Below are 21,863 nucleotides of genomic sequence, written 5' to 3' on the forward strand. Positions count from 1 at the left end.
AGGACAGTCCTTAGCAAAGTGGGAAGATTGGTTACTCTAAAGATGACTCAATTTAACTGCCCCCACCTGAAACAATTAAGAAATGGGACAAAATGGATGAAGAACACTTATGAAGATTCTGGACAAGCAGCAAAAGCCACTGATCCCTCAGAGAGAAAACACATCAGGTGAGCCCCACTTATCCTTGGTTAGTGCCTGAAGAAAGTTTGCATGAAGCAGTGCAGTCAGGGGACACAGGTAGAGTTTGGTGGTTACCGTGAGTTGGAGAAATGGGGCTGGGAATGTGGGGAGGGAAGGCCACGGTGGCTAGATTTCCTGGGAAGAGAACCAAAGAAGAGAGTCCTGCAGAGAGAGAGAGAAAGAGAAAGAGAGAGAGGGAGGGAGAACTGTGGAAAACTGCAGAAGGATACTCCCTGAATATCAAGCTAAAAAATAAGTGCGACACTGTAGAAAACGACTTGAGTCTGCAGAAAGAATTACTTGAATGGAACAGTCACCAAATCACACACAGGGCAGGGAATTGCTTGGGCATTAATCACTGGGCATCAGGTAGAGTACTTAGAAGGATTTTGCTTAACTTAATACGGCAAAATTAGCACAAGACTAAATCTTGCTATGGTCCTGTGTAACATAGCCAGGAGGATCAAACTGTTTTCAATTAACTTAGCCAAATTCCAGGACAAAGCTGAAGAATATTTTAGGAATACAAAAAGTTTCCAGCACCCAAAATGTAATACTTAAAATTCACAATGTCAGGCTTCCAATATGCATGTATGCAGAGAATCAGGAGAACCTTGACTCACAATGAGGAAGAAAAATCACTCAATTGAAACCAACATAGAAGTTAAATATATGCTAAGAGTAGACAAGGATATTGAAACAATGATTATAAAGATATTTCATATATTAAAAACTAAAATTTTTAAAGTTAGAGAGAGAGAGAGAGAGAGAGAGAGAGAGAGAGAGATTGCACATGAGCAGGGGAGGGGCAGAGAGAGAGGAGAGGGAGAATTCCAAGCAGGCCTTGCACAGTCAGTGCAGAGCCTGATGCAGGGCACAAACCCACAAAATGTGAGTTCGTGACCTGTGCCAAAAGCAAAGTCAGGTGCTTAATCGAATGAGCCACCCAAGCACCTCTAAAAACTGAAATTTTGCGCATGTTAGAGTCACAGAAAACAAAAACAAAAATGTAGAATTTATAGAGATAAAAAATACTGAGATGAAAAATGAATGCGATTGATACCAGATTAGATGTGTGAAAGTTAAGATTGGTATATGCAAAGACAAGCAAGAGGAAGTACCCAAAATGAAGCACAGAAGGAAGAATAACTGAAATAAAATGAACAGCACATCAATGAGCCCTGGATCAAGAGGCCTAATATTGTTGTCATATTAGGCCCAATAATTGGATCCTCTGAAGGAGGGGAGAGAGAGAGGGCTTAGAAAAATCACAAGAAATAATGGCCATAATTTTTCCAAATTTGATAAAAACTAAATCCAAAGAGGCAAGAATGTCAATAAATGTTAAACACAGAAAATGTGGGTAAATCTATACCAATAACCATAATAATAAAACTGCTTAAACCAGTGATAAAAAGATTAAAGCAGCCCAGAGAAATATGATTCAGTATGGACAGAGGAAACGAACAAAGTAAGTCTGATATCATATTTTTCATCAGAAGAACAAATGAACAAAAAACAGTGGAGCAAGAGAAGTGGGGCGTCTTTAAAATAGCAAAAGAAAAAACTTAGAATTGTTTACTTAATGATAATATCTTTCAAAAATGAGGGTAAAATAAAAATTATTTCAAAATTACAAAAATTATAAGAATTTATTACCAATGAACTTGGTGTATAAGAAATGTTGAAAATCGAGTCCTTCAGCCAGAAGGATAACTTCCAGATATAAGTCTGATTTACACAAAGGAATGAGGAACAAAGGACGTGGTAATAATCTGGGTAAAGACTTTTTTTTCTTAAAATTTCCATATCTAAAAAAGGCAATAAAAATTTTAAGGCAAAAATGACAACAGTGTATTAGGAGCTTAATTTTTATGTAGAAGAAAATTATGACTGTAATAGCTTAAAGGCCAACAGAAGAATAATGGACGTATCCTGTTGTAGAATTTTTATACGATATGTGAAGTGGTATATTGCTTGAATATAGACTGTGATAATTTGTAGATGTATATTCGAAACCCTCAAACAACTACTAAAATGACAGAGAATCATAGCCAGTAAGCCAAGAAAGTAGATGAAATAATCCAAAAGAAAGCAAAACAAGGAAAAAGAGCTATGCATAATAGGTAGGACAAATAGTTAACTAGTGGCAAAATGATAGATTTAACCTCAGTCATTTCAGTAATCACGCTAAATATAAATGATCCAATTACTTCAATAAAAAAGCTAGGATTTTTGTATTAGCTAAAAAAGCAAGACCCAACTATATGCTATGTTGTTTCACTTTGTATTTAAAATACAAAGACACAGTTATTTTAAAAGTTAAAGAATGGAAATAGAAATAGTATGCTAACACAAATCAAGAGAAAGCTGAGTTGGCTACAATATCAGAAAAATAGGTTAAAAACATTTTTTTTATGTTTTTATTCTGTTTTTGAGAGAGAAAGGCAGAGCGCAAGCTGGGAAGGGGCAGAGAGAGAGAGAGAGAGAGAGAGAGAGAGAGAGAGACAGAATCCGAAGCAGGCTCTAGGCTCTGAGCTGTTAGCCCAGAGCCTGACGTGGGACCTGAACTCTTAGACGGTGAGATCATGACCTGAGCTGAAGTTGGAGACTTAACTGACTGAGCCACCCAGGCACCCTGGATACAAATATATTTTAAAGCAAAAAATAATACCTAGAATAAGGATTACTTCATAAAGATAAAAAGTTGAATTCATCAAGAGGACATAACATTCCTAAACATTTCCACCTAATAACAGACTTTCAAATAGATGAAAGTTCAGGAATGTATGACAAGGCTCTTCTTTTAGTTTTCAGATACTGTAGGTTACCACTTTCTACTTTGACAGAAGCAGCTGCCACACTCTCAGTTTGTTCTTTTTTCTCTCATTGCATTTTTTTGGGAGAGTGTATTAGTTTTGTATTGCAGCATAACAAATTACCACAAACATAGATAGAGGCTTAAACAATACCCTGTTGTAGCTCACGCTTCTATATGTCAGGTGCTGGACATGGCCTGGCTGGCTTCTCTGCTTGAGGTCTCGAAGGCTGAAATCAAGGTGTGGGTCAGGCTGAGTCTTTTATTGGAAGCCATAGAGAAGAATTTGCTTCCGACCTCATTCAGGTTCTTCTTGAAATTCAGTTCCTTGCAGTTGTATAACTAACGTGCCAGTTCTTTCAGTGGCTAGTAACCACTTCAGCTTCTAATGAATGCTCACATTCTTTCCCACATGTCCCCCTCCCTTTCCCAAACTAGCAATGTAGAGTCTCACAAGCTCAAATGGTATCTCTCACTTTGAATCTCTTCAAGAAGAGGCCAATTCCTTTTAAGGGATCTTCTGATTGGGATTATCCAGGATGATTTTCCTTTCTTGAAGTCACCTGTGCCACATAACATAACCTAATCAGATTAAATTCATGACTGTTCCATCATATGTACAGGTCTCTACCACACTCAAGAGGGAGCCATTAGTGTGATTAAATACTGGGTTCTGTAACCTAGCTTCACTGACACCTAAGATTATCCAGCATACCATACAGCTTATCCATTTAAAGAGTATAACTCAGTGGTTTTTTAGTATATTCACAGAGTTACTCAGTCATCACCACAAATCAATTTAAAAGGAATTTTGTCATCTTCAAAAGAAAGCTTATTACTTATTAGCAGTCACTGACTGTTAAACCCCATCTACTCTTGTCAGTTGTAAGCAACCACTACTCTTTATATCTCTTTGAATGTGCCTATTCTGGACAGTTTAAATAAATTGAGCCATACAGTTGTAGTCTTTTGTGACTGGCTTCTTTCCCATTCCATAATGTGAAATGTTTTGAAGGTTTATCCATGTTGCAGCTTGTAGCGGTACTTTATTTCTTTGTATTACCACATAATATTTGGTAAAATTTTGTTTATCTAATTATCACTTGATGGACATTTGTGTGTTTACAATTAGGGGATTTTTGAATAATGCTTCTATGAATGTTAATGTAAAAATTTATGTGTGAACCTATTTTCATTACTTTGGGAATGGAATATCTTTACTAGATTCAACTGCTTTGGGTTGAACAGTGACTACAACTAACCTTTTGAGGAACTTCCAGACTCTTTTGAAGCTGCTACATTATTTTACATTCCCACAACAGTGGATGAGGAATTCCATTTACTCCATATCTTTGCCGACACTGGTTATTTTGTGTCATTTTAATTATGATGATCCTGGTGTGTGTGAAGTGGTATCTCATTGCAGTTTTGATATGCAGTTACTTAGTGTGATATGCTCTTGAACATCTTTTCATGTGCCTATTGGCCACTTCTGTTTCTTCTTCTGAGAAATGTGTATAATATTCTCTGCTCATTGTTTAATTGGGCTATTTATCTTTTTATTATTGAACTGTAAGAGTTCTTTATATACCATGAATACAAGCCCCTTATCAAAGATTGATTTGCAGATATATTTTCTACTCTGTCAGTTGTCCTTTCATTTCCTTGAGAGTGTCCTTTGTTGTACAAAAATTTTAAATTTTGATGATGTACTCTCTATTTTGTTTCTTTTTTTTTTTGCCTTTGGTGTCATATCTGGGAAACCATGCATTATATAAGGTCTCAAAGATTTTCTTCTAAGAATTTAATAGTTTTAGTTATTACATTCAGGTTTTTGACCCACTTTGAGTTAATTTTTGTGTGTGGTATGAGATAGGAGATAGGGACCCAACTTAATTCTTTAGCATGTGTCTATCCAGGGGTCCCAGCACCAATTGTTGAAAGATTTTTTTTCATTGAATTTATTTTTTATTTTGCATATTTTATTTTCCATCTTTTAAAATTGTGTTTGTCATTTTTATATTTTCCATTTCTCTCCTTTTTTATGTTCATGTTTCCCTGTATATTCTTGAGCACATAAAGCATACTCTTAATAGCTGTTCTAAAAATCATTCTCTGCTCATTCTATGGTGTGCGATGTTTTCTTGTTTGTTTGTTGTATTAATTTTTTTTTTCTGACTATGGAACAGATGTCTCAGCTTGGTAATTTTTCATGGTATTCTAGACACTGAATTTTTACAGTTTTATTATTTGATTTTGTTGTATTTCTTTTAGTGTGTTATACTTTATTCTGGAGTGCAATTATGTTATTTAAGATCTGTACGATCAGTTCAAAAATTGTCTTTAAGGTATTTGTAAGGTCCTGTGTATAGCAACCCTAAATTCAGTGTTAATTTATTTCCACTACTAAGTGCCTTTCTGTGGTCTCTGTAGAATGCTCTTTGTATCATAACGTCTCTCCACTCTAACTGTTTGGAATACAAACTAGTCCAGTCCTACATGAACTACTGGCATTATTTGACTTATTGTTTTCTGGTTATTCTTTCTCTAGCTTCATGGAATTTCATACTCTGTGTTCTGTCATTATTCAGGCAAAAATTTAAGAAACCCCTCAGTAGATTGATGTGTGTATCTCTCTTTTCTCTCATATTTTGTCACCCAAATTCTTACATGGCCTCCCCAAAGTTTGACCTCTGTTTTCTCCACCAGATGAGCTCTCTGGGCTTTGTTTGCATTTGCTTCCCTGGGCTCCATCCTTAAAACTGCCTCCAGGTAGCAAGCCAGGGGAGTCATAGACTCATAGGCTCAGATGCCATTCCTGAGCTGCCTGTTATTTGAAAGTAGTTGTTTCATATATTGTTTCATTTTCTTGTTGTTTACAACTGGAGGTCAATTCCTAGAATGGTTAATGCTTGATGGGCAGAAGTGGAAGTCTTCTATCTGTCTGTTTTTATTTACAGTAATGAATCTCTGATAAACAACATATAGGTCTTGCTTGCTCTTTTGTTTTTTTAAAAATGTAGACTGAAAATCTCTGCCTTTTATCAGAGTATTTAGTCCATTTATATTTAATATAATACTGGTATAATTGAGTTTAAGTCTTACCGTCATGGTATTTGTTTTTAAAATTTACTTTATTTTTTCTTCTGTTGTTCTTCCCTTTGCCTTTTTTTGGATTAATTGAGTGTTTTTAAAGTCCACTTTTATCACTTTTATTGGATTTTTAGCTATACTTCTTTTGTGTTTTTTTTAGTGACTGCTGTAGTGATTGTAATAGTCATCTTTATCTTATCACAGTCTACCTTGAATCAATATTATACTACTTCATGTATAAGGTAAGAATATTACAATAGTGTAATTCCATTTGCTCTTTTCCTGTCCTTTGTGTAATTATTGCCATATATTTTACTTCTATGTATGTTATTAACCACACAATACATTATTTTTGGCTTTAAACAGATGATTTTCTTATAAAGAAATCATGATAAGAAAAAAATTCTTTTACTTACCCATGTAGTGTTCATTTTCTCTCATCTTTTTTTCCTATAGATCTGACTTGACTTCTGCTATAATATTTCTTTAGCTGGATGAACTTTATTTAACATTTATAAATACTATGTTTCTCAATTGTGGCTATAAAATATGTTGGTTTTCATATGCCTGAAAACGTTTTTATTGTGTAATTGCATGTCTTTATATCTGAAGGATATTTTTATTGGAAATAACATTCTAAGTTGACAGATTTTTTTTTTCAATAATTTGAAAGTATAATTTCCTTTTCTTCTGGCTTCCACTGTTTCTCTTAAGAATTCTTCTATTAGTCTTATTGTTTCCCTTTTGAAAACAGTATGTTTTTTTCCCTATCTCTGGCTTTTTAAAATAGATTTTTTTCTTAGTTTTTGAATGTCAGTAATTTTAATATGATGTATCTAAGTATCAATTTTATTTTCCATTGTGATTGCGAATTATATGGGTTACTTATTCCTAGCTTGATTTTTTTCCATCGTTTTTGTAAAGTTTTCAGCCATTATCTCTTCAAATATTGCCACCTGTCCCATTGTGTCACTCTGTCTTCTATTTCCAGGAGTTTGCTTTACTTATGTTAGGCTTTTTCACTATGTCCATAATTTTTCTTAATGTGTTCTCTGTATTTTATATTCTTGTGTCTCCTTTGACCTGTGTTTCAATTCACTAATTCTTTGTTTAGATGTTTCCATTTTTCTGTTCAGCTTATGTTTTAATTATTTATTATTATTTAACATAATACCCCAAGCTCACAGTATTAAATAAAATTAAACCATTTTATTCATGGTTTTGCATCTTATTTTCTTGTTGAATTCTGCTATGCAGTTCTTCTGTAAGTCTCTTCTGGTTGTGTATGTGTGTTTGTGCGTGTGTTTGTGTATGTGTGTGTATGTGTGTGTGTTTAATGTGACTACAGTTATCTGACCACCTGATTTGTTTTGGATGTTTTCAAAATGTTTCCCTCACATCGCTAGGAGTCTGAGCTGGCTGGTTGCTCTAGGGGTCATCAGCTATGAATGACTGTCTCTGCTGTCCTGTCATCTTCCAGTTTTGTAGACTGCTTCTGTACGTGGTATTCTTAGAATTCTAAGAAGGAGAGTGCAGAGTTTGTATGTCTCTTGAGGCCTAAGCTTAGAATTTGTATACCATCACTTCTACATTCTGTTGTTTTAAGGAAGTCTTGATGCCAATGCATGATCAAAGGTTGGGAAAATCCCACTTTTTTGATGAGAGCAAGGATAAAGTAATGTTATGAAGTTTGCACATACAGACATGAGAAGAATTTATGTCAGTTATTTTTCATCTCATCTAATTAGTTCTAACTTTTATGTATGTTTGTTTCTTTAAAAATTTTTTTAAACACTTATTTATTTTTGAGAGACAGAGGGAGACAAAGCATGAGAGGTGGGGGGAGATACCGAGGGAGATACAGAATCTGAAGCAGGCTGCAGGCTCTGAGTTGTTTGTTAGCACAGAGCCTGATGCAGGGCTTGAACTCATGAACTGTGAGATCATGACCTGAGCTGAAGTCAGATGCTTAGCCAGCTGAACCACTCAGACGCCCCTTTATGTTTGTTTGTTTGTTTCTTAAAATATGACTCATATGGCATAAAATCCTTCATGTTAAATGGTTTGTAGTATAATCAGTAGGTGTGTATCTATCATCATCATATAGTTCCAGAATAATTTACCCCAAAACAAAACCCCATACCCTTTAATAGTTTCTTCCTATTCTTCCTTCCCCCAGCACCCAAAAACCACTAATACACTTTATTTCTCTATGAATTTGTCTATTCCGGATACTTAAATGCAGTCATACAATCCTTGGGCTCTTGAGACGGGCTTCTCTGACTTAGCATAATGTTTTTAAGGTTCATTCATATGATAGCATATATTGTTAGTCCTTTGCTTCTATTTATGGCTGAATAATACTCAGTTATGGATACCGCACGTTGTGCATTCATCAGTTGATGGATCTTTGGCTTATTTCCAATCTTCTGCTGTTATGAATAATGCTGATGTGAATATTTTCATATAGGCATGTTTTAATTTTTTTTGGTATATATGTGGGAGTGGAATGTTTAGTCATATGATAAATCTGTATTTAAACTTTTGAGGAACTGCCAGGCTGTTTTCTAGAGATACTGCACCAGATTTTTACATTACCACTAGCAATATTTGTGGGTTCTAATTATTTTACCCTCACCAACACTGGTTTTTGTCCATTATTTTGATTATTACTATCCTAGTGGATATTAAGTGTTAGCTCATTGTGGTTTTTTTTTTTTTAAGTTTGTTTGTTTATTTATTTATTTATTTATTTATTTATTTATTTATTTATTTATTTTAACGTTTTATTTATTTTTGAGACAGGGAGAGACAGAGCATGAACAGGGGAGGGTCAGAGAGAGGGAGACACAGAATCTGAAACAGGCTCCAGGCTCTGAGCTGTCAGCACAGAGCCCGATGCGGGGCTCGAACTCACGGACCGCGAGATCATGACCTGAGCCGAAGTCGGCCGCTTAACCGACTGAGCCACCCAGGCGCCCCAAAGTTTGTTTATTTTTTGATAGAGATAGAGATAGAGTGTGAGTGTGGCAAGGGCAGAGAGAGAAGATCCCAAGCAGTCTCGGCACTGTCACTGCAGAACCCAATGCAGGGCTCGAACTCAGAACCATGAGATCATGACCTGAGCTGAAATCAAGAGTCTGACAACTTGACCAACCAAGCCCCTCATTGTGGGTTTGATTTGCATTTCCCTTATGACTAATGATGCTCTTTTCATTTGCTCATTAGCATTCATTTATCTTCTTTGGAAACTATCTACCCAAATACTTTGCCCTTTTTAGTTTTTTTTAATATGAAATTTATTGCCAAATTAGTTTCCCTACAACACCCAGTGCTCATTCCAACAGGTGTCCTCCTCAATGCCCATCACCCACTTTCCCCTCCCTCCCACCCCCCATCAACCCTCAGTTTATTATCAGTTTTTAAGAGTCTCTTATGGTTTGCCTCCTTCCCTCTCTGTAACTTTTTTTCCCCCTTCCCCTCCCCCATGGTCTTCTGTTAAGTTTCTTAGGATCCACATAAGAGTGAAAACATATGGTTTTTGTCGTTCTTTGTGTGACTTATTTCACTTAGCATAACACTCTCCACTTCCATCCACATTGCTACAAAAGGCCATGTTTCATTCTTTCTCATTGCCAAGTAGTATTCCATTGTGTATATAAACCACAATTTCTTTATCCATTCATCAGTTGATGGGTATTTAGGCTCTTTCCATATTTGGGCTATTGTTGAAAGCACTGCTGTAAACATTGGGGTACAAGTGCCCCTATGCATCAGCACTCCTGTATCCCTTGGGTAAATTCCTAGCAGTGTTATTGCTGGGTCATAGGGTAGATCTATTTTTAATATTTTGAGGAACCTCCACACTGTTTTTCAGAGTGGCTGCACCAGTTTGCACTCCCACCAACAGTACAAGAGGGTTTCCATTTCTCCACATCCTCTCCAGGACCTATAGTCTCCTGATTTGTTCATTTTAGCCACTCTGACTGGCATGAGGTGATATCTTAAATAATAGTATTTTTAGAGTTATTTATGTGTTCAGGGTTATTGGAGATATGATCCTTAAATATTTTCTCCTATTCTGTAGAATGTCTCTTCACTTAAATTTTTTAAAAAAATATTTATTTATTTTTGAAGGAGGGAGAGACAGAGCATGAATGGGGGAAGCATAGAGAGAGAGGGAGACGTAGAACCCGAAGGGGCTCCAGACTCTGAACTGTCAGCACAGAGCCAATTGTGGGGCTCTAACTCATGAACTGTGAGATCATGACCTGAGCTGAAGCCAGAGCTTAACGGACTGAGCCACCCAGGCGCCCCTGTCTCTTCACTTTCTTGATGGTGTTTTTTAAGGGACAAAGGTTTCTTATTTTGATGGTATCCAATATATCTGCTTTTTTTCTATTGGTTACTCCTGCTTTTGGTCTCATATGTAAAGAACTCTTGTCTAATTCAAAATCATGAAGATTTACACATATTTTCTTATAACATTTTTATCATTTTAGCTCTTACACTCAGATCATTGATCTGTTTTGAGTTAATTTAAAAAAAAATATTTATTTATTTATTTTGAGAGAGAGAGCGAGTGAGCACAAGTGGGGGAGGGACAGAGAGTGAGGGAGAAAAAAAATCCCAAGCAAGCTCTGTACCATCAGCACAGAGCCTGATGCAGTGTTTTATCTCATGTACCGTGAGATCATGAACTGAACTGAAATTGACAATCAGACGCTTAACAGACTGAGCCACCCAGGTGCCCCTAGAGTTAATTTTTGTATATGTTATGAGGTACAAGTCCAAATTTTATCTTTTGCATGTTGTTATCAAGTTATCCCAACATCACTGGTTGAAAAGACTGTTCTTTCTCCATTTAATGGTCTTGTCACCCTTGTTGAAAATCAGTAAATTATAGATGTATGGGATTGTTTGTGGACCTAATTCTATTTTCTTTATTGCTGTGTCTCTCTTTATGCTAATACTACACTGGTTTGATTGCCGTAACTCTGTAGTACGTCTTGAAATTGGGAAGAGTAAGCGGTCCTCTAACTTGGTTCTTTTTTTTTTTTCCCAAGATCATTTTGGCTAGTTGGTATTTGTTGTAACTCCTACAAATTTTAGGATCTTCTTGTCTCTTCCAAAAAAAAATGTGTTTGGAATTTGATAGATGCTGCATTTAGTTTGTAAATCAATTGGATGATTTGCTATCTTAATATTAAGCCTAATAATCTGTGAATAGAAGTCTTTCCATTAATTTCTTTCAACAATGTTTTGTAGTTTTCAAAGTACAAGTCCTCTATTTTTGTATTTAAGTATACTTCTAAGTACTTTATTCTTCCTAGTGCTATTGTCAGTAGAATTGTTTTCTTAATTTTATTTTTGGGTTGTTCATTGTAAGTGTATAAAAATACAATGAAGCTGATTTCCCTATAATTGATCTTTTATTCTACAATATTGCTGAATTTGTTTATTAGCTCAAATATTTTTTGTGTGGATCCCTCTTAGTTTGCTATATGTAAGATCATGTCACCTGCAAATTGAGTTAGTTGTAAACATTTTCTTAAAATCTAAATGCCTTTTGTTTCTTTTTCTGCCTAATTGCCCTTTCCAGAACCTCCAGGACAATGTTGAATAGAAGTGACAAGAGAGGGTATTTTTGTCTTGTTCCTGATCTTAAAAGGAAAGCTTTCAGTCTTTCACCATTTAAATATGATGTTAGCTATGTACGTTTCATATATGTTCTTTACAGTTTGATGCAATTCCTTTCTTTTCCTAGTTTGTTGAGTATTTTCCATGTATTGAGATGATCATGTTAGTTTTTTTCTCCTCTTTCTCCATTAGTATGGTGTATATTTGATTGTTTCCTAGTTGTTCAAACAAACGGGTTTATCCCAATCCTGGGATAAGTTCTGTTTGGTCATGATAAATAATCCTTTTTATATGCTAGTGGACTCATTTTGCTACTGTGTCTTAAGGATTTTACACCTATTAACATAAGTGCTGTTGGACTGTCATCTTTTTTGTGATGACTTTGGTCTTTGTATTGGGTTAGTATTAGTAGTCGTCTCATAGAAACAGGACGTTTTTTCTTTGCTTCTCTATTGTGGAAATATTCTTGAATAATTAATATTAATTATTCTTTAACCATTTGGTAGAATTCACGAGTGAAGCCAGCTGATCGTGAGCTATATTTTGCTGGTACTTTGTTGATTGCTGACTTATTTGTTTGTTTGTTTGTTTGTTTGTTTGTTTGTTTTTATTGGAGTGTAGTTGACATAAAATGTTACAGTAGCTTCAGGTGCACAGTATAGTGACTCAACAACTCTGTACGTTATGCTGTGTTTCCCAGGAGTGTAGCTGCCATTGGCTGTCATACAGCACCATTGAATGTATTCTCTATGCTGTACCTTTCATCCTTGTGACTCATTCATTCTGTGACTACAAGCCTGTACCTCACTCATTCTCTTCATTGTTAGAGTTTATGCATATTTTCTACTTCTTCTTAAGTCAGTCTTGTTGTTAGTATCATTCCAAAAAGTTGTCCATTTTATCTAGGTTTTCTAATTGATTGGCATACAGTTGTTTATAATGTTCCCTTATAATTCTTCTTTCCTACCCTTTGTCAGTGGTATATCACCTCTTCCTTCCTGATTTTCTTTTTTTTAAGTTTATTCATTTATTTTAGGAGAGAGAGAGGGAGAGAGAGGGAGAGAGAACATGTATTTAACTGTGAGTGAGTGGAGGAGGAGCAGAGAGAGAGGGTGCGAGAATCCCAAGCAGGCTCCGTGCTGTCAGTACAATGCCACAGCTCTATACCACGAACCATGATCATGACCTGAGCCAAAAGTCGGATGCTCGACTGACTGAGCCACCCAGGCACCCCTTCAAGGTTTTTCTTTTCTTTTTTCTTTTTTGAAAAAGTTTATCATTCTTTTTTTTTTAAAGTTTATTATTTTTGTGAGCTGGGGGAGGGCCAGAGAGAGGGAGACACAGAATGCAAAGCAGGCTCCAGGCTCTGAGCTGTCAGCACAGAGCCTGTTGAAAGGCTCGAACCCACGAACTGCAAAATCATGACCCATGGTTCAGTTTCTCTCTCTTCCTTGAGGATGAAAGATTGTATCACCTGGCCATGCTGGGTTTTCAAACCCATGCCTCCTTATTCTTGCTTGTCTATTCTATGTATAGTGAAATTCAGTTGCTACCTCAAAATTCTTTCTTTGGATCTTGTTTGAATCTCAGCTTTATTTCTAGCATCTGATAATCCCTTTTGGTTTAAGATAGGATATGTGTTAAAAATGTTTCAGTAAATTTTAGCCTTGATTTTCTGTGTATATATCTTTTGAATTTTATTGAGAATGTCAAGCAGATATTTTAAATGTTTTACATCTGTTTTATAGCACATATTTTTCAAAACTATGTACTTTATTTGCATATCAAATGCTGACTTTTCCATAATGTTTTATTTTCATTTTTTTGTGTGTGTTTGCTTATCAATAGATACAGAACCATCTGGGTTTGTTTTAAAATTTAGACAAAACAGTGTGGATAGCTTCTCTTTAGGTTTATTCATGTTCCACAAGCAGGTTGTTATTAGAACCTTTCAAGTAACAATGTATCCTGGAAGAACTGTTAGATGTAAGCTTATATTACTCACTGTTCCAGCACCCTGATGCTAGTGGGAATCAAACATAATCATAGGCTTATTGTGTATCCTTTTCTTGTCTATGTTTGATACAGCCATTGTGCCTGGATTCTGCTTTCCGTAACATGCTTTCTCTTTTGCCATTGCTACTGTGCTAGTATAAACTGTAACAATGACCATTCCTTCCCCGTCCCCTCTCTTAGAAATTTTGCCAGCAGTTAGGTCTAAATTGAACCAGCTTTCTGGGGGGGGGGGTGTATTCATTACCTAAAACATTAGATTTTCCTGTATCACACTTTCTATCAGCTGTATGGCATCATGCCACTAATATGCTTCATGATTGCCCCAGAACTGCCTTCTGAAATGCTCATTTTCAAGAAGGGACAGTGAGTAGCCTTGCACCAGGGGTCCCCTTTTAATTTCCAGAGGTATTGTAGTTTACTACTTCCTGGTTTTATTTGTGTCATTGTCACAATACCCAAATTCCTGTCATTGCTGTCAAGTTTCCTTATTATCTTAGTGGTAATCTGAAGGGAGGATGTTAGATGTGATTGCTGAATTTAAACATCTTATTCAGAAGTTAAAGCATTTGTTTTTCTCATGAAAAAATGCAGCCAGGAGATTCATAAAATACTTATAGTAACCCATTTCTCATTTTAACTTTTTTAGGTAATGCTTTGCATGTAGTAGGCACTCAATAAATTTTGTTTTTACCTGAGTGAATTAGTAGTGTCACATAATAAACTTTCTATGAAACAACTTATCTTTTAAAACAAATGTTAAAAAGTTAAAGTTCTTAACATTGTTTCTTATTATAGAAGTAATAGGAATTTATTATAGAAAATTGATGATGCAGAAAAATCTTATTAAATTAAAATAACCACAATTAATTTTTCCATAGGCATATTTATACATTTTAAAACAAAATTTTGAGCATTCTAAACATAATGTTTTGTGTTTTGATTGCACTTAAATTATCATGGACTTTTTTTTCTAAATTTCCTTGTCATTGTTTCATAATGTAATAGAAAATGTGAAAACTTATCCTTTCCTCAATTTTATAAAGAGGATGATGATTATTTAGCATTTTCCCGTGATGACTTTGTGTTATTTCTATCCTGTGTTATAGTAGAGTTATGCTTCTGAAAATTTCTGTAAGGTATAGGTATTTGGTTTTCACTGTTTTTGCCAGTGCATTTGTTTATCCTTTGAGGTTAACACTTGTTGATAACCTTATGCTAGTCTCTCAGGATTTCCCTCTCACTTTCAAATTTTCTACACACAAGAGGTGGTATTTAATGTCTGGTCTTTTGATTCATACTTCCTGATTGTGTGTTTGTTTCTGGCATTCATTATCTGCGTGACTTTGGGTGGTTGCTTTACCCAGGCTTGCTTATCTTAGAAATGGTCCTCTGCTGTAGTGCTTTCCACATAGAATCGTTGTGAGGATTAAATGATATAATTCATGTAAACCACCTGCTATACTATGTGGCAATGGGGTGGTATTTATATATTTTAGAACAGGTGTAGTATGTGCACTGACCAACTAGAATAGATGCTAGCCACAAACGGTTGGTTGACTGAACATTGGCTTCCCTGGTCAACGTAAGGGAAACCTCAAATAAAGGTTATCTTAGTTGTAATAATGATGAAGATGATTATGAGGGTGGCAGTGATGATGGTGTTTGGGCAAGCAGTTACCAAACCAAGTCATTATGCCCCAAATAAGCACCAAAGGTGTGAGCTTTCATATATGAACTTGATCTCTCATCTGAAATTTTTGGATTCTGTTGTAAAATTAATATCAAAACCTATTAAATTTTATATTATGAAGACATAAAAAGTCAGGCTTTAAATGTGATTCTTTTTAGTTCACAAATAGAATTTTTAGTAAGCCTTGAAGCTTTTCTTATCCAAAGAAGAGAAACATTTGTGTAAATTAATTTAAAAGTGCTATTTTTTGATAATTCTACACGTATTTTTTTCAAGTAAGGACGTATATAGTCTCAAAGTTTTCTGTATTTATTGATCCTTTGTTGTTATGTGTAAATATAATAAGATGCATTTTCAATATTCTTTATCAAAGCTATATTATTCAGTCTTGTGCTTATATAACTTAATACGCATAATACATGAATCTTTAAGGAATAGTTAAAAAGTATTCTTTTTGGCTGTAACTTTTATGTTTTACTCTATTGCTTGCCCCTACATATTATAGAGCATTGGACAAAATTTTAACACAGAATTTACTATATAAATTGTCCTGCTTTAATATTTGAGCCACATATGTTATACATAATAAAAATAAAACTTGGGAAATGTCCTTTGGACTTTGCTATCATTCAAATTTGTAAAATAAATTCTTTGTCTTGATAGCTATTATACTTGCTATTGTGATGCAGATATTTGTAATATTTTTACTCTTTTCTTTAGCTTGCCAGTGTAATGGACATAGCACTTGCGTCAATAATAACGTGTGTGAACAGTGTAAAAATCTCACCACAGGAAACCAGTGTCAAGATTGCATGCCAGGTTATTACGGAGATCCGACTAACGGAGGACAGTGCACAGGTAAGTAGTTTTTCCCTTACTTGTGTATTTGTACGACAGAAATGAAAGTTGAGAAAGATGAACCTCTTGTGGAAAATGCTATCTTATTGTGGAAAATACATTTTATTAAGGAAAATTTTTCCCATGAAGCTTAAATATTTTTGGAAAGTAGTATTTATTCATTAGAGACGATGTGAGCTATAACAGTTTTGTGGTATACTTACTTTAAAAAGTATTTTTCTTATTTCAAAATGAATACATGTTTATTATAGGAAATTTAGCAAATGCAGATACATTAAAAATCACCTATAATCTCACTATTCACAATCACTGCTGATTGTTTTCTGTATCTATTTTTATTTTTTAAATATTTATTTATGTTTGGGAGAGAGAAAGAGAGAGAGACAGAGACAGAGTGTGAGCGGGGGAGGGGAACAGAGAGAGGGAGACACAGAATCTGAAGCAGGCTTCAGGCTCTGAGCTGTCAGCACAGAGCCCAATGTAGGGCTCGAACTCAAGAACCACAGGATCCTGACCGGAGCCGAAGTTGGATGCTTAACCAACTGAGTCACCCAGGCGTCCCTGATTGTTTTTTAATAATAGTAAATTATTGTTTAGACTTTAGAAATAAGAAACAATTAAAGGTTTTGTGTATGCCTTACATCAGGTAAGATTTTTGTGTTTGCAGTCAATCCTGAGCTGAAATCCCTCTCTGCCACTGTTTACGTGTCTGGCCGTGGCCACTTAACCTTAGTGCCTCCTTTTTTTCATATGCAAAAGGCAGATGATAAAGATCGAATGAGATCACATGTAATAGAGGTCATGTAATAGGAATTGAAGGACATTAAAGGAGCATTTTAAGTGCTATTCTCATCATGTTTTTTTTTTTTTTTTTTACTAAACTCTACTTTTCTCTATCTTCCCCTCTATCCTGCTGCTTTTTCCTCTTATTTTGCAGAGAATTAAAAAAAATTTTAATGTTTATTTTTGAGAGTGAGAGAGAGACAGCAAGAAGGGGAGGGGCAGAGAGAGAAGGAGGCACAGAATTCCAAGCAGGCTCTAGGCTCTGAGCTGTCACATGGAGCCCAGTGTGGGGCTCGAACCCATGAGCCATGAGATCATGACCTGAGCCTAAGTTGGACGCTCAACTGACTGAGCCACCCAGGCACCCCATGCCAGAGAATTTTTAAGTGTTCTTTTAAGTTTCCTTTTAAATTATAATTTTATAGTAATCCTTTTTTTATTAAAATATGAGTGGAGGAGGGGCAGAGACAGAGAGGGAGACACAGAATCTGAAACAGACTCCAGGCTCTGAGCTGCCACCACAGAGCTCAAACTCGGGAATGGTGAGATCATGACCTGAGCCGAAGTTGGATGCTCAACCGACTGAGCTACCCAGGTGCCCCCATAGTAATCCTTTTTTATATCTAGATTGGTCCTTGTCCCTTACATTTTTAATCCATTATTTATAATGGAGATTGCCCATAAAGCACCCACAGAAAAGCCTCCATTATTGGCTGTGGAAAGATGAAGACTCTCTAGAAGTTTTAACACTGCTTGCATATTGTGAATAATGCTGCTGTGAACCTTATTGCCGAGTCTTTGTTGAATACTGGTTTTCAATTCTTTTGTATATAAACTAGGAGAGGAATTGTGGGGTCATGTGGTAATTCTATGTTTAACTTTTTGTAAAAGTGCCAAATTGTTCAAGTTGTTTTCCATAGTGGCTGCATCATTCTGTATTTTCACCACAAATGTCAAAGATTCCAATTTCTCCACATCCATGCCAACACTTGTTATTTTCTATATTTAAAAAAAATTTGATCCTTCTAGTAGGTATGAAATGATATCCCTTTATAGTTTTGATTTGCATTTCCTTAATGACTAGTGATGTTAAGTATCTTTTCATGTGGTTGATAGTCATTGTAGATTTTCTCTGGAAAATTTTTAAATTGTGGTAAAACATACATAACATAAAATTTACCATTTTACCATTTTTGTGTTTGTAGCACAGAGGCAATAAGTGCATTTATATTGTTTTAAGAGAGTCATTACCATCCAACTCCAGAACTTTTTTCATCTTGCAAAATGCAAACTCTATAATTATTAAATAATAATTCTGCATTACCTTCACCCCAGCTTTTGGCACCATTTTACTTTTTGTCACTATGAATTTGAGTGCTGTAGGTAGTTTGAAACACGTGGCATCCACACTATTCCATGTTGTCGCATGTGTCACAATATCCTCTCTCCTCAAGGCCTAAGGATATTCTGTTGTGCGCATACATGCATTTTGTTTATCCCTTCATCCACTGATGGACCCCTGAGTTGCTTCCACCCTTTGGTATTGTGCTGAATGCTGGGATGAACATAGGTGTACAAATACTTGTTCAAAATCCTGTGTCTTTTTTCTGTAGCTTTGAAGAAATGTCTGTTCAAGTCCTTTGCCCTTTTTGATTTGGGTTGTTTGATGTTGTCATTGAATTATAAAGGTTTTTTGTATATTCTGGATATGAAGCCCTTATCAGATACATGATTTGCAAATATGTTCTTCCATTCAGCGGGTTGTCTTTGTACTTTCTTTATACTGTCCTCTGGAACACAAAAGTTTTCAATTTTGATGAAGTCCAGTTTATATATTTATTTTTTTGTTGCTTGTGTTTTGGGTGCATTTCTAAGAATTCATTGGCCCATGCAATGTCATGAGGATTACCAAAGTATTAGTTTTTTGCCAACATAGGCAAAAGGAGCATTTGAATAACTATATTAGCTACAAAATATTTTAAATTAGAATGGCAAGTTTTATCACTCCAGTAGGCCTAAGTGCTTTTACAAGTATGTTCCCCTTTGGGGATGATACTTCTGTGCTAGGTTTAAGACTAAGTTCAGTTATTCTGTGTTAATTTTCGTTACTGACATTACACATCTGGCAAGCTGAGGCACAATGCAATGGAAAATTAAAGGGAATGAAAGATAAATGCCTATCTTATTCACTATTGCACATTCTTTGATAGTTTATGAAGCTGTAAATAATTCCTTATAGTTTCCTTGTTTCTTAAAGTTGGCAAGATAATATTTTGCTGTCTATGACTTCTCTATGGTGATGTAATATATGAAAGTCATTTTTATTTTTTAGGGCCACATTAGCTATCAAACTAAATCAACAATATGTCACATCTGGTGAATTATTTTTAATGCAGCCATGGCTAAAATCAATTTATAAAAAAATGGGAAGTGTAAATTTATTGCTATTTCTCTATTCACCTTATTGAAAAAGTTCATTTTTCATTAGTAGATGCATTTATTAAAATTCAAAGCTCTGATGACATTAACAGAAAGAAGGAAGTAGATTTATGTTTGAATGGTAAGGCTTTAGAAGTACTGCAGATTCAGATATTATTTTTTAAATTCAGTCTACTAAAGTCAATTTAACATTGTTGCCAATATTATATAAATGCACTTGTAGATTTTCCTCAGATTGCTCTTAGCCTATGGCACATTTATAGCTATTCTTTTATTAATTAACTCTTCAAAGTGGTTTTATTAATACTGGTCAGAGTGGCCAACATTAACAACACGAGAAACGACAGGTGTTGGTGAGGATGTGGATGAAGGGGAACCCTCTTGCACTGCTGATGGGAATGCAAACTGGTGCAGCCACTCTGGAGAACAGTATGGAGTTGCCTCAAAAAGTTAAAAATAGAACTACGCTACAATCCAGCAATTACACTACTAGGTATTTACCCAGAGGATACAAAAATACTGATTCAAAGGGACACATGCACCCTGATGTTTACAGAAGCATTATCAACAATAGTGAAGGTAGGGAAAGAACCCAAATGTCTATTGACTGATGAGTGGATAAAGAAGAGGTGGTGTGTATGCACAATGGAATATTACTCAGTCATCAAAATAATGACATCTTGGAAGACCTGGATGGCTCAGCTGGTTAAGCGTCCGACTTCGGCTCAGGTCATGATCTTGGGATTCGTGAGTTTGAGCCCCGCGTCGGGCTCTGTGCTGACAGCTCAGAGCCTGGAGCCTGCTTTGGATTCTGTGTCTCCCTTTCTCTCTGCCCCTTCCTCCCTCGTTCTCTCTCTCAAAAATAAATAAACATTAAAAAATTTCAAAAAGAGGATGAAATCTTGCCATTTGTCACAACATGGATGGAGCTAGAGAGAACTATGATAAGTGAGATAAATCAGAGAAAGACACAAATACCGTATGATTTCACTCATATGTGAAATTTAAGAAATGGAACAGACGTACATAGGGATAAAAAAGGAAATAGAGAGGCAGACCATAATAAAGACTCTTAACTATAGAGAACAAACTGAGGGTTACTGGAGGGGAGCTGGGTGGGGGATGGGCTAAATGGGTGGTGGGTATTAGGGAGGGCATTTGTTGGGATGGGCACTCGGTATCATATGTAAGTGATGAATCACTTTATTCTACTTCTGAAAGTACTATTACTTTCTATGTTAACTATGTTAACTAAATGGAAATTAAAAGCTTGAAATAAACCAAAACACTTTAAAAATGGTTTATTAAAATTACTTTGTTTCTCATCGATGTCCAGGAAGATTCTCTGATGCAAATTTGCTCTAGGGCTGCCTGCCATTTACTTCCATCCTTCTTTCTTTCCTTTCATCTATGTATGTTTGTATGTGTGTATGTGTGTGTGATCTATCATTTATCTATCATCTATCAGTCTTTGTAACTATGGAAGTGTGTAATATTGTAAAGAGCTTCGGCTTTGGAATCCTACTACTTGGGTCCATATCCAGGCAATGCCACTGTATCTTGGATAATTATTTAACCTTTTATTGTCTCAGTTTCTTCACCTAAAAATAGTGTGACTAATTTAATTTATTGTGAGGCTTAAATGAGATACTTTACATAGGATATAATATGTGTTTCTGGCAAATGTTAACTCTAGAATGCTATTATTGCAATTATTACTATTATTCTTATTATTACAGTTGATAACACCAGTAGGCTTAAGTATGTTAAGAAGAATGTATAATTTAGACTTTTGGAACAGTATTATTTTTGTCATATAAGCTCCAATCTGACTCATGAATTTTAGTAAACGAAAATAAGTGAATGCTTCATTGAATAGGATGGCTTAGTATACTACAATGGCTCAACACTTAACACACTGAATTTCCAATGAGGGATTACCCCTGAATTCACATACTATTATTGAGTACTTAACTATATGCAAAACCCTGTGTTAGGACTTAAATTTCTATACATCGTGTGGGTGCTATAATAGTGTTATGAAGAGTTTGAATGAGAGAAACAGGGAGAAAAAGACTAATTCTGTCGGAAGGATCTGGGTAGGCCCTTTGGAGCTGAGTTCAGTTTATAAATTTCAGTGTTACGTGTTTTATCATTAGTTGCATGCTTTCATTATACCTTGTTCTCAATGTGAGACAACTGAACTATAATGCTGTCAATCCCTAAAATGTTTTAAAATATTTATGTGTACTTGTTTTGAGTATTCATGAAAAGATGTATTATAAGAACAAAAAATCCTCTCCAAATCATGAAATGTAAGCATTTTAAAAGTTGCAGTCATGTATG

The 21,863-nt window shown here is 35.3% G+C and overlaps 1 protein-coding gene across 4 annotated transcripts in view; it reads left to right on the plus strand.

Moving 5' to 3' along the window:
- Positions 1-21,863, plus strand: part of ATRNL1 (attractin like 1) — a 789,076-nt gene that overhangs the window by 204,391 nt on the left and 562,822 nt on the right. For all 4 annotated transcript variants that reach the window (XM_058697871.1, XM_058697872.1, XM_058697873.1 and 1 more), the window contains one exon: positions 16,158-16,295. In XM_058697871.1, the coding sequence (XP_058553854.1) occupies positions 16,158-16,295 (138 nt within the window). The remainder of the gene's footprint in view (positions 1-16,157; positions 16,296-21,863) is intronic.

This window comes from Neofelis nebulosa, chromosome 13 (genome assembly GCF_028018385.1).
Source record: "Neofelis nebulosa isolate mNeoNeb1 chromosome 13, mNeoNeb1.pri, whole genome shotgun sequence".
In the NCBI taxonomy this organism is placed as follows: Eukaryota; Metazoa; Chordata; class Mammalia; order Carnivora; family Felidae; genus Neofelis; species Neofelis nebulosa.